The sequence below is a fragment of the Chinchilla lanigera genome, unplaced genomic scaffold (assembly GCF_000276665.1).
Source record: "Chinchilla lanigera isolate Chin_1 unplaced genomic scaffold, ChiLan1.0 scaffold00034, whole genome shotgun sequence".
Classification (NCBI taxonomy): Eukaryota; Metazoa; Chordata; class Mammalia; order Rodentia; family Chinchillidae; genus Chinchilla; species Chinchilla lanigera.
This window is the reverse complement of record NW_004955435.1, coordinates 5,389,370-5,402,876: the sequence shown is the minus strand read 5'-3', so window position 1 is coordinate 5,402,876 and position 13,507 is coordinate 5,389,370. Positions and strand designations below refer to the sequence as shown.

The following is a 13,507-nucleotide window of genomic DNA, read 5'->3' as shown; positions in this document are numbered from 1 at the left end:
AGAAGAAGAAGAAGAAGAAGAAGAAGAAGAAGAAGAAGAAGAAGAAGAAGAAGAAGAAGAAGAAGAAGAAGAAGAAGAAGAAGAAGAAGAGGAGGAGGAGGAGGAGGAGGAGGAGGAGGAGGAGGAAGGAGGAAGGAGGAGGAGGAAGAGAAAGAGGAAGAGGAACAAAAAGAAGCAGCACATAATTGTAAAATTAATTAGAAACCTGTTGAAAATAAAAATACTTGGTACATTAAGTCATCATGTAAAAAATGCTCTTATTTTTATTTTTCCCTTCTAATGATACCATCTTGTTGAATGCATGGTCTCATCTTTTCTAACGCCATATCAATTCCTACCATCTTATTTATTATGTATTGTGTAGCTAAGACAACTGAAACTTACAGAGGCTGAGAGAATTTTCGTTACACATTGCACCTCATAAGTCACTGAGCTGAGGTCACAATACCTGCTTTTGTAACCCCAAATCTGGGCTTGGTTTCATGGGGTTGTGCAGCTCCTTGATCTCAAGCAAACACACAGGAATCCTCAGTTTAGGTAGTTTAATATCTAATGTTGAAATGTAGGTAGCATGTTTTAAATATTTCTCAGATAATACTTGTAATCAAGGAAAGAACTGCCTTAACTATATTATTTAGAATCTAATTTATATGAAGGCTGATCAAATATACAGAGAATATTTATAGTCCTAAAAAATTTATTACAGTAAAAGACACAGCGCCATCACTTTCCCTTAAAATACTCCCTTAGTTTTAAACACACTCACAACATCAGTGTTCTTGCCACTTTCGGAAGCAGTTCCTGAAGTTTTCTTTCATGAGTGCCTTCATGAGGTGTGATAAAAATATAGTGAATTTTGCTGCCAAGTGCTGTCCACCAGGCAGTCTTGCAAAGATACTGGTATGTATTCACCCACCTGAGTCACTGGATCTGGCACCATGTGCTTTCTGGCTGTTTCCCAAAGTCAAAACGACCATGAGAGGTAAAGGCTGTGAGTGGATTTGGGACACCAAAGCAGCCACAACTAGAGAGGACTTCCAGGACTGCTTCAGAGAGTGGCAAGAGCAATAGGCTAAGTGTGTTCAAAGTGAGGGGGGTTTTCTGAGTGGAATTAAGGGCAACGTGTCTTTTACCATAATAACATTTCAAAAATTTAAACATTCACCTTCTATTTTGATCATACCTCGTAATAACATCTATACTATATCCTATTCAAATCAATGAAATGAGGCTCAAATAATTATCAAGGGTAAGAATAATACTAACTTTTCATCTAAGCAAAATGTCAAAGTGATTTTCACATATTTCCATACTGTGATAAGATTTTTACCACGGCTTTTCATTTCTGTTAGGAATGTACCTATATCATGGGGTCCAGAACTCTGGGTAATATGATAAAACAATAAAATTTGCCCTCCTTTTGAGAGGTTTAAATCTCTTTGCAGTCATATTCTTCTTCTAAACTTAATCCGGAAAGGTAGCACAAGTTGGGGCAAGGGCCTGGTGGAAAATCTTTACAAAATGTTTTCTTGAGTTCACTGAGTAAAACAAAGCAGAGGCGTCTTCTCAAGAAATAATCTTATTGTCACTTTGCATACTTTGTTCAGCATTCATTACAGAGTGAGGAACTTCAGCAATATCAGATTCATTGAGATTTGAGGTTGTAAAGCTTTTTTAAAAACTTGGGTGGTGGGAAGAGCAAGAAAAAGCACATAGTATGTGCTCGCAGCACATATCTATATTAATATCTGATGTTGCCTCCTGATTCTACCTGAGCAGAAACTTGAGCCACTCCCTAACCTACTCCCTGTCTTCACTTTTGGCTCATTTTTTTCTCCACCTTTCAGATCAGCCTTCCAAATGTGGTTTTAAAATGGTGGGCTCAGTTCTCATCATCAATTTGGATAGCTGAGTGGCAGCATACCTCACCCAATTATTTGATGGGTGCTGACACCCACCGTTCTCACCACTTCTATACATCCCATATACAGGTAGGAGGGATGGGATGCAGGGAGCATGGTGTGTGAGAAAATGCATGATAAGAGTCCTGATGAGACACAAAGTAAGGATTGTGCATGCTGTGTACATGCATAACATAGACTTAGGATTTGGAGCATTTATGTTGCATCACACTATTTTGAATCAGTGATTTAGGAACCGTCCACCATGCTAAATTCCCTTTCTAAGCAAATGGATCTCACTGCTTACCACAAATTCACATTCTTTTCCTTATAAGAGAATTGGAAAAAAGCAATACATAATTTTGAAAACCACTTACAGTAGAGTGTGACTTGGATTGCCTTTTCCACTTTCCGATGTCTACACGTCACAGTGCACAGGTAGTGATCTTCATTCTCAAAACTCACAGAGCTCAAGGTCACTGAGGACTCGGTCCTCTCACTCCTCACCATCCCACTCAGAGGGCTGTCTCTCTGGGTTCTCCAAGAGAAAGACGGGGACTCACAACCTGTGACCCTGCAAGTCAACACAACGGAGTCCCCAACCTGCGTGGCAACCTGGTGTCCAGGGGAGATGTCAACAGTAAATGGTTTTTCTGAAGAGGAAGAACAAACAAGAGGACTAGCAGGTAAGTCTATTTTTCTTTCTTCATATTTTTCTGCATCATTATTATTTTTCCTGATGTCCTTTCAGCTAGTTGGACCCAAGAGAAATTACTCTTTTCTACCTTGGAGCTGTCAAAATGAGACCACATTGCTTAAGGATCAATCAGTAAGAGTCTATCAAATCAGATGATGTGGTTGGCAATCAAGAAAGTGGTTGGCAATTTTTCATGGCAAAAATCCAATTCCTGCCCTGATTGTTTATCAGATCATTATAATAGTGAATAATGGATCAAATAATTCCCATTTTTCCCATGTGTCAAGCATTAGGAATGACACTTTATATGCATTATCTCATTTAATTTGCACAATAATTGCTGCACTGGTACTTTTATTTCCCCTGCCTTCTCATTTTCCTTCTGCTTCTATTATTTCTTTTCCTCTTCTTCCCTTCTTCTTTTTTCTCCAACAGGAAATTTTTAAAATTTTATGTAATATATGTAGCTATTAATAAATAATTTAAAAGCACTCTTCTATGTAAAAATAAAATTCCATGACAAAATAATTAGGGAATAACAGCTAATACACTGTGCATCATAATCTTAAATCTCCTACAGGAAGTTTAAGCTCAGAACGGTTAACTTTACCCAGCTTTCAAGTGGCAAAATCAGGACTTGATGCAAGGTATGCCTGACTGAAGATTCCAGCTTTTCTGTTGCTGAAACAACTAACTCAGGTCATCCTCATGTAGAGATAAAGCACGATGTAAAGAAGGTTCTAGAAATAAACTACCCCAAAATGTCATCTAATGAGATACCATATCAACAGTGGACCAGTGCTTAGAGCTGCTGTTCAACAATGTCAAGTTGTGTCTTTGGGAGTTACACTGAAAGCAAAGTAAAATTTTAAGCCTTAAGATGATAACATGAGTTATGCCTACAATTTGCCTGATGCAATGTGAAAATACTTTGCAGTTATCTCAGGGATCTAAAGCTGAAGGGTGAGGTCCAGCTGCTAAGTCTGAAGTCCTCAAGTGCACAGGTTTTGATTGGGGGACTGTGATTTTGGGAGGACGTGAATTCCAAATCTCGACTCTAGTCCCCAGAAGAAACTGGAAGCAGCTGGGCAACTCTAGACAGTGACAGGTGAAACTCCGCAGGAAGGCTCTGGAAGGCTTCTTTGTAAATAGAAGGCAGCAGACTGAGAAGGTACATCACACGAATTATCCAAGGATGCATTTTCCATGGTTCTCATCGATGCCAGGAAAAGTTACTTTCTTGACTTAGTTTGTGTAAATATGACATCTTAGTATTTTCCAAAGACTCTCCTCTAATTAACTCAATAAACTCATATAGACTTTAAAAGAGAGATCACCCAGAACAATAAGCAGAATTTCTGACATTTTTGCATGCTAGCGTGAGAATGAGGATCTTTTAAAGCAGATCCACTTGCTGCCTGTGGACCGTTCTGGCTACATGTATTACTGTAACTCCTTGGGGAGGAGATCCTGTAGGTGCCTAAAAGGTCTTTGAAGGTTCAATTGCATCTTCAGTATTTAAGACTGTTAATATCCCCTGTGATGCAAATTGCAAAATTCTTCCCAGTCCCAGAGCACATTTCCTTTCCACATTGAAATGGGATCCAGCTTAGGATGGGATGGAACAGTTCCAGGATGGGAGATGGGATTTACACATTTTATTAGTATAGTAGCTTTTCTGGTCCCTTGAGAATGCTAACCTAATACCCAACTGAGTTTATCTACTGATGGTGAATTTGAATTTTATTTTTCAATCTTTTAAGATTAAACTTCATATTTTTATACTTAAAAACTTGTGTAGCCCATATTTATAATTTATTCATGTATGCAACAAACATTTACTGAAAGCCTACTATGTGTTAGTCAAGTGCTATACTAGGTACCCAAAAATTAAAGTACATGCATGCATATATACACACACACACATATGCACACATTTACATAGACATACAAATACATAGTTCTTGACTTCAAGGAATTTATAGTTTAGGGGATTGACATATCTAGAGTATTTTGGCTCTTACTAAATTGCATGCCCATCTTTCCTTCCTAGTTTGTAAGCTTCCACAGGGCAGCTGCTCTGTTTTTCATATCTGTATTCCAGCAGATATCTGTATTCTCCAAGCAGTGGACAGTGTGAAGAAGACAGTGTAAAGAGCTTTTCTTGGAGAAAAGCTCTTAACTAGTATGTGTCGGACTGCACAGAAATGTATACGTGCCCATAAAAATTACTGAGTGTATATGAAGGAGAGAGCAACAAGTTTGCCTGATACAGTGCGGACCTGGGAAGCTTACAGAAGCTTTGTCCCGAAGAATGGCTAGGACTTGGCCAGCTGGAGGTAGGGGAAAGGTCATTCAAGGTAGGAGAAAGGCATGAACAAGACACAGAGCACCAACAAAGCCACAAAGGTAGTTTCTGGTCAGAATGTACAGTTAGTTATATGGGACAATTCTAAGAAATCTGGCTAGAGTCGTAAGAAATGAGTACTTTTTAGTTTCAGGCAATTAACTACGATACCAGTGCATAGGATTGGTTATCTTGGGAACAGAATGATAGCAGGGAGGTCACATAAAGCAATTAGCTATAAAACACAGTGGAATATTATTAAGTCTTTGAAAAAAGGGATATCCTGCCATTTGGGAGAACATAGATGAACCTTGAGGATATTAGATAAAGTGAAATAAGCCATACATGGAAAGATGGATACTACATGATCTCACTAACACAGAGAACCTAGAAACATCAAATTCACAGTAGAGAGCCCAACAGTGGTTACCAGAACCTGGGTGGAGTGAGAAGAAAATGGGGAGATTTTTGGCCAAAAGTATAAAGTCTCAGTTAGGAGAAATAAGTTTTTGAGCTATGTTACACAACAAATTAACTGTAGTTAATTTTTTAAATGTACTTTATATTTAATAACAGATAAGAATATAAATTTGAAATGTCTCACCACAAAAAATGATAAGCGAGGTGATGAATATGTTAATTAGCTTAATTTAATCATCCTACATTGTATAACTATATGAAAACATCACATTGTGTTCTGTACATGCATACATTATGATTAGTCAATTTACAATATTAATTAAAAATTAACAACAATTAGGTACAATAAAAAAAAACATAATATTTTAGAGGACAGTGAGCCTGTGAATGCTATTTGACCTTAGGAAATTATGAACTACGTTGAGCCTGAGTTTTTATCTACCTTATAGAGTTATGGTAAAGATTAAAATAATAATATATGAAATAGAATATAGAACTCCTGGCCAATACTAGGTATATGATCAATAGGTGGTATCGTTGTTAATCTTTGTGAGACTCCATTCTGTCCTCTGTAAAATGGGTATAAAATAATTACCTTTTTGTTGTTATTTCTTAAAGATGACAGATAACTTTTAGAAAGTGTCAGAAACATAGCAAGTGTTCAATGTATGCTGCTCTTTAGGAACATCTTCTGTAAGTCCAGGTGAGAGATGACACAGAATGGAAACATGAATTTGGGAATAGCCAGCACATGCTAGTCCAGTTCTTGACTATGTCGAGTGAGAAGAAAAGAAGATTGGATGCTGGACATGGTCACCTGAAACACATCAATACTCACAGGACAGGAGGAAGACAGAAGCCAATGACTAAGGAAGTAAAGCAATGGTGTAAGCTAACAGTTAACCCAAAAGGCAGAGCCGTGGAAGCTCAAGGAAAAAAGACTTTAAAAAAGTACGAGTATAATAAATATATATTGCTATATATTGGCACAGCGCATGACAACCAGGTCGTCAGTGAAATGTGGAGAAGGAATCTGAGCACTGATGCTGTGTCATTTCTGCTCAGATCCCCATGACAGCACCTTAGTCGTCCTTTTTTTTCCACATTCTACTCACCTTGAACAATTAATTCGACCTCTTTTCTGTTTCTCCCGGCCGGATTGACTCCTTCACAGACGTAAGTTCCAGAATCTTCCATTTTCATGGCAATTAATGTGAGAGTTGCATTTCCTGAAAGAAGCTGAAGATTCCCATTGTCTAGTTTCTTGCTCCAGAGAATCTCGGGAGCTGGGAGCCCCTCACTGGAACACGTTACAGTCACAGAGTCCCCCTCTTGGAGGCTCGTGGCAGGATGCACGGAGATTGCTGTGTTCTTGGGTGAGACTGCAGAGGCAGGGAATAATGTTAGCAATCGCTGAGCACCATCTCAGTCCAACAGAGTTAATGTACTTCCAACTTCTGCCAAGTTAGTAAGAGAACTGCAGAGTCACTATGAATAGCCCATCTAGCTTCTGATTAACTTAAGTTACCTTTTTGATGTTGGATGTTTTCAGATAGTTGTGGATATTCTGAAATGAGGAAGAGCCCTTAGAGTCACGTGGCTCGTCTGATCAAGACCTCAGCAAAGTCAGCTTCAACATTTTCTGAGAGACGCAACTCATTGCCTTGCAAAACAGTGGACTTGGTTTTTTATTTTTTATGTTTTTGGAGACAGGGCCTCACTTTGTAGTGCAGGATGGCCTTGAACTCATTCTGTGGTCCAGGCTGATCCTGAGTCCCCAACAGTCCTCCTGCCTGAGCCTCCAGAGTGCTGAGAGCAGGCGTGCACCACCTTGCCTGGCTGTGAACTTGAGTTTTAAACACCTTTAGTTATTAGAAAAGTATCCTTTTCAGCTCAGTGCTGAAATCTCCCTCTTTGTAACTAACGTTTACATACTGGTCACAGTGTACTCAGTCCTCTGATGTTACAAAATAAATCTTTCACGTACAACTGTCTTTCAGGTATTTAATTAGAGCTTTCTTACCCAAGTTTGTATTCTCTGGGGAAAATATATCCTTTCTTGACTGTTCGTTTCAAAATATTGTTAAAATCCTTCCATCACATTTTCGTTTGCCTAAGCATGCACTAGTTGGCAAGAGTCCTTTTAAATGTAGCACCCAGAGACGAGCACAGTATTTTAGCCTCAGGCATAGCACAGGGAGTCCACTTGGACCCAGTCCTAGGACAACAAGACCACTTCAAGTCCCTCTGTACTCTCAGGGAAGTGGGAAGCAGTGAAGTTCCATTGCACTCTCCCCAGCCAGTGCACATATGCATGTGTGCGCCTGGGTGTACATACACATACACACACATGTGCATACTCACAGAATAAGTGCTCATGGTGTCATTTCTATATCTGTGCAGTTAGTATTTTAAGGCTTACTATAAGAACTTTTACAAGACATGATTAAAAATATTTTATCTTTTCAGCCTATTTCCTATTACCCAATCAGGTAGTAGCACTATTTCCCCCTTGACAGAGAACTAGAGAAATTAAGTAACTCAAGGTCATGCAGTTAACAGAGCTAGAAATTAAGCTCAAATCTTCTCAGTCCAAATCCACTGTTCTCACTGAATTGTACTACTGGAAAAATTATGTTCTCAATAAATAAAAGTGGAATAAAAACTAGTTTTATTGTTAAGCTAGTTGTTCAGTGTGTTGTAATACACATCCAAGTTTGAATTCCCATGAAGACTAGAGCGTATCACACAACTACTTACTATAGACTTGCAGTTCTTTGTTCGTCTTCCTTTCTTTGGGACTTGATTCTTCAGAATCGCTTACATCCATGTGTAATTTAGCTCGACAAACAAGTGATTTTCCAGTATCCTCAATGGTAGGAGTAAAGGATACTTCGAGACTCTTGGTTTCCAGGGACTTCCTCTCCATATCTTCTAGAAATTCCTGATTCTTCATGACAGTGTCATCTTTCAATAACTCCACCTCCAGTCTGTCAAAGGGGTATACATCAGGGACTATACACTTGACTTTGACGGGCTTCCCAACCTCCAGAAGGGCACTCAAATGAATCTCTGGATCCTTAGGGAAAGCTGTAAAGTCAAACAAATTATGAGTGGAGTTTCCGCTCATGTACATAAGATCATTTACTATCTTAACACCATGCAAATTGAATCTACTGTTTTGTTAATACAGTTTTAATGCAGCATAACAAATTGTTTAAAGAGCTTTCTGTGATTCAGGTTGGGTTCCAGAAGCAAATGAGAAAAAAACTGTTCAGAGAATTCTTCAGTTTTGACCCTGTATACAAGTTTGTAACTCATTAGACTAAAGGAAGGGAGAAAAAAACTAACGTCTATTGAAACTTCTATGCACCTGTCTCTGTGCTATAGATTCAACACAAATGATTGTATCTCACCTTTACAATAATCCTAAGAGATAAAGAAAACATTCCACAGATATAAACTTGGACTTAGTGCATCACACAATTTGCTTAAAGTCACACAACTACTGATGTTAAAGCTGGCATTCAAATCTAGGATTCATATCACTTTATATGTTACTGGGGATTAGTACTATGTCAGAGCATATTCTCTTATTTTAGTCAGAGCATATATAGATCTATTTTATATGTAAGGAATCCAAAGATGGGCTAAGAAATAAAAACAGCAACTTGAGGTAGTTGGCTTCTGAAAATGGAGCTTGTGAGAAGAATTCACCCACCAGAAAGGTACACGTGTACAGTCCTTCAGTCTGGGATTTTCTTCTTGTAAAATCTAACTTAATGTCCTAACCAGTACTGCACTGACCCTTCCGGTGCAGAAGGACACACAGCTTCCTTGCCTCCTTTGTACAGGTTACCTTTCTCAGTACATTCTCTCATCATGTAACTAACACTTTGGAGGACTCGAGACTTTGTGTAGTAAGAAGGAAATAAAAGTTCAAAGAACATCATAACCCAATGCGGAATGGAAACAGAACTGTTAAACATAATGAAAAACAGACATTCTTGGAGGAAAAACTCCCTGGCAAGATAATTAAAGCCAGAACTGTCCTCATTTCTCTTTTGCTAAAATCTTCAACTATTTGCTACTTACAGGCAAAAGACAAAGGAACAGTGCTTTGCTATTGAAAATACAGTATTTTAAAATTTCCAACAATTACTTCTTTCCCTCCTATTCTGTAAGAAAGATGCTATAGTCCCCTCAGTTTTCTGGCAGGTAATATAAGAACTTGCTACTTTTCCTTGTATTTATATAAGGCGACTTTCCAAGGCTCTCAGGAGCCTGGGCAGACATAAAGTATGTGTGTACAATAAGCGTAATTGAAAGCAGCCTTCCTGGCACAGTTTCCTGGGAAGCTTTAAAACACATGGGGCTTGTTGAAATTTCAATTAAGGTTACTGGGCAAAGCTGGAATCCAGTACAGTAAAAAGGAACCAGTGTAATTATCAGCTCATCAAATAAGGTCTTCATGAAGAAATTACTATACATGAGTACAACGTGTGAGTACAATTTTTTAGAAAAAAAAAAAAAAAAAAGAGGCCACCAGAAACCAGAAAGTCCAATAACTGACATAAGGTTAGTTCTTACTCTTCTTACTAACACTCTTTACTGACTTGAGAGTGGATTAGAATGCATTTTTGGTAGGCTGGTAAACTAGAGATATACATTCATGAAGCAGACTTAATTCATTACACAAACACCTTTTAGCATCCAGGATTTATGGCAACAAAATTCCTAAATTTATTGACATCAAGGCCATATGAATGAAATGTTTAGATATATTTTTTATTATATCTAAGGAGAAGCATTTTATTCTGTTTTTTTTTGTTTTTGTTTTTGTTTTTTAGTACTGGGAATCAAACTCAGGACCTTGACACTTGCCAGACAGGCGCTTGTGCCACTGAGCTATATCCCCGGCCCTTTATTCTGAAACATATTACTAACTGATAGGTCTTCTACTGAATCTTTAAACTGACTTTAAAGCACCAAATTGCATCGGAATAAATGAATGGAAAAATCTCTGTGGGATTCAATTTATAAATCAATTGTATACATGAGCAAATAAACATGTATGGACATAATCAAATGGAAATTTGGAAAAAAAAATGCATCTTAGAGACTTTCATTTTCATACCTAAAGAAATTGGAGCCCAGGGGCTGGGGATTTAGCTCAGCGGCACAGCACCTGCCTGGCAAGTGTCAGGTTGTGAGTTCAATTCCCGGTACCAGAAAAAAAACAAAACAAAACCAAACAAAAAAGAAATTGGAGCCCAGAGAGATGAAATCTTATATTAACTGGTTTGCAGCTCAGCTGGAAATAAAAACTTAAATTAGTGCTAACCTCATTAGTCTCAAGATTTCTTGTTGCCATGTGTTTTATAGCCAGATGCTTGATGCAAATATCATTTTAAAAGCTTTCTCTGCAATATATCTTTAAAAAACAACTTTAAAGCAAAATTGAGAGAAAAACCGAAAGTTCTTTAAACCACTCACAGTAGACATGCACTTGTATCTCTCTCTCCTGTTTCTCGGATCCACAAGTTGCTGTGCACAGGTAGGAGTGCTCGTTCTCGAAGCCAACCGGATCCATGGTCAGCGAGGACTGGGTGCCCTCGCTCCTCACCTTGGCGTTCAGCGGACTGTCTATCTGTGTTCTCCAAGAGAAGGACGGCGACTCGCAGCCTGTGGAGCTGCAAGTGAGAGAGACCGAGTCGCCTATCTGAGCAAGAGTCTTGTATTCTGGGGAAGTCTCGATTTTAAAAGCTTGGGCTGTAACAGAAAAAGAGAGAGAAGTAAATTCACTGCTGGTTTGTCTAGTATCCTACTTCCTTTTCTCTGTGCAGTAAAATATCCAAAGTGTGGCCCAGGTAAGCTTTTCCTCACGGCTTCTAACTCCACCATGGCCAAAAATCAGTGAAGCCACTGCCAAAGAAGGTGTCGGAATCACCTTCACTTGTAAGAGCTCCCACTTCCCGTCCTGATGCTTATTTATCAAACTTATTCCATTGTTTGCCAAGTTTGACCTCATTGTCAAGTACAGGAAACTAAACCAACGGACCTACTAAGATAGAATCCAAATTACTCATTTGACATTGGAAAAAAGGTATTAAATGCACCACTTTGCAGCTCTAAGTATGACAGCATAATGGTATATATCAGAGCTCAACAGCACATTAAAAACTTGGTGAAATAAGTTTTTCTATGGTTTAAAATCCTAGTTTCTTTCTTCACCACCACAGTGCAACTGGCTGAAGCCAAAACCGGGGCTACACAGAAAGCTAACATTTGGAATAGATCAAGAACTTACAGGCTGCAAACACTGCCCAAAGTATCTGCGAAGCTCCAAAGATCATGGCCATCTTCCCAGGCATCTTCAAGTTGCTTCTGTGATGAGAAAATGCAGATTCCAAACCCTTACTTCCGCCGCACCTGAAAGTGCCTGGGAAGAGTCTTCAGCTCCTAAAGCCAGAAAGGCTAGTGTGAGTGAAATAGAAAGTCCGTTCTTTATAAAGGGTCGCGCTGCAGAGGCGGAGGGAAATCCCTTCAAGGGGAAACCCGGGGCAGAGCCAGAGAAAAAATTTAACTGACACCCAGCCAAGTCCCGGAGTTAACCCCTTCCGCCGCTCTTAGTTACCGTCTATCCTGGGAAAACAAGACGCTTCCAAGATGTGGAGTGCAGGCTTTTCCTGGTCTCCAACTGCAAAGGGATATCTCTGCAAGGAAGATAAAGGAGTGCTGGCGGCTGAACGAGCTGTCTGGAGCTAATGGCCAGGCAGAGGACTTCTCCTCTCCTTTTTAAACGGGATCGATGATCCCATCATGTAAACTGACTTTCTCTGTTAAGAAAATATGTGTGCAATCCTAAAACAGAAATTAAATCTTCTCTTACAACAAAAAGGAAAAGATTCTTTTGCTGAGTCACTTTTTAAAAAGTGTCGGCACAACTTCTTAATTTTATACTTCTTATACATCAGACTAATTCTTTGGATGAAGAAACATCAACTGTCTGAAACCATTTTCTTTAGTGGAATGTAAAGGAATGTAAAGGAATATTAATACCAAAATAAGAGAAATAGGTTTTCTCTTTCGTTGTAGAAAAGTTCCCGAACCTTTGATTGAATTGCTGAATGAACTAAGTTTTGCAGATTTAACTGCAAAGACATGGGATACATTGGATAAATCTTTTCTGGTAAAATTTTTGGGGTATTTGATTGAATAACAAACACAGATAAAGCATAAAAAATAATTTATCTTTTGTTATAGGAGAGGGGATGTAACCAATGCTATATTATTTTTTTTTCTTCCCAGTGAAGTAACTTTTAAAGTTTCACTTGACTGGCTATTTTAGTATTGCACACGTATGAGACAGCTCTTCGCCAAGTGCTTGTCCATCAAAAAGAAAATGGGGTGGTCATGTTCTTGTGTTACACACATGAAGTTCTACTTCCCCCACTGGATTATCAGTTCCTCTGACAGCCTAGCTCTTGCTCATCATTGTATCCATTTCTCTCATACCTAATAGTGATATGTAAGTGTAACTTCATCTACCAAATGTGTAGGGATCAGAAAAGTAGATTCAGGCAAAATTAGCTGACAGTCAACTAACTTAAAGTGTCATGTTTGTATCATGGCAGATTATCAGCATCATGTAAGTTTCATACTCAGCTTCAGAACAGATCTAAAGGATTGGTAAGACCCAAAATGGGATCACTGACAAAGTCATGCTACATTACATCACTTCGGAGTTTGGATATAGTACCGCCTTATAACTTTGGGAGAGTGCTAATGTGTTTCTTTAACGCCTAGTGGTCTCAGCAACTCTCTGCTCAAGTCCTTTATGAGTTTCGATGTCATCCTAGTTCTGCCTGCTCCGGGGCTGAGTTGAGGGCACCCTATTGTGTGACCTCCTTAGTTCTCATAGGTAGAACAGCGCCATGTTGCAGCCCCCCGCCCCCCGTGGTAACACACTGCATTCCCTAACTTGCTAATGCACATGGTTTCGTGTTTCATCTCAGCGTCTAGCCCAGAATTAGCCACCTATGGCTTAACGGAGTGGCGCAAATGACTTGTTTCATGTGGCATCAATGAGCATAGCTTTGCAGTGTAGGGTTAACAAGTGAGGATTTGGGGCTGGGGATT

General features: G+C 39.0%; 1 protein-coding gene across 1 annotated transcript in view; it reads right to left on the bottom strand.

Moving 5' to 3' along the window:
• The window catches only part of Vcam1 (vascular cell adhesion molecule 1), a 19,281-nt gene extending 7,149 nt beyond the window's left edge, over nucleotides 1–12,132 (bottom strand). Inside the window, exons 1-6 of the mRNA XM_005388797.2 lie at nucleotides 12,003–12,132; nucleotides 11,676–11,827; nucleotides 10,862–11,137; nucleotides 8,126–8,455; nucleotides 6,481–6,747; nucleotides 2,279–2,554 (exon numbers count right to left, since the gene is read on the bottom strand). Coding sequence (XP_005388854.1) covers nucleotides 2,279–2,554; nucleotides 6,481–6,747; nucleotides 8,126–8,455; nucleotides 10,862–11,137; nucleotides 11,676–11,739 — 1,213 coding nt within the window. The 5' untranslated portion in view covers nucleotides 11,740–11,827; nucleotides 12,003–12,132. The remainder of the gene's footprint in view (nucleotides 1–2,278; nucleotides 2,555–6,480; nucleotides 6,748–8,125; nucleotides 8,456–10,861; nucleotides 11,138–11,675; nucleotides 11,828–12,002) is intronic.
• Between the last annotated feature and the right edge of the window lie 1,375 nt (nucleotides 12,133–13,507).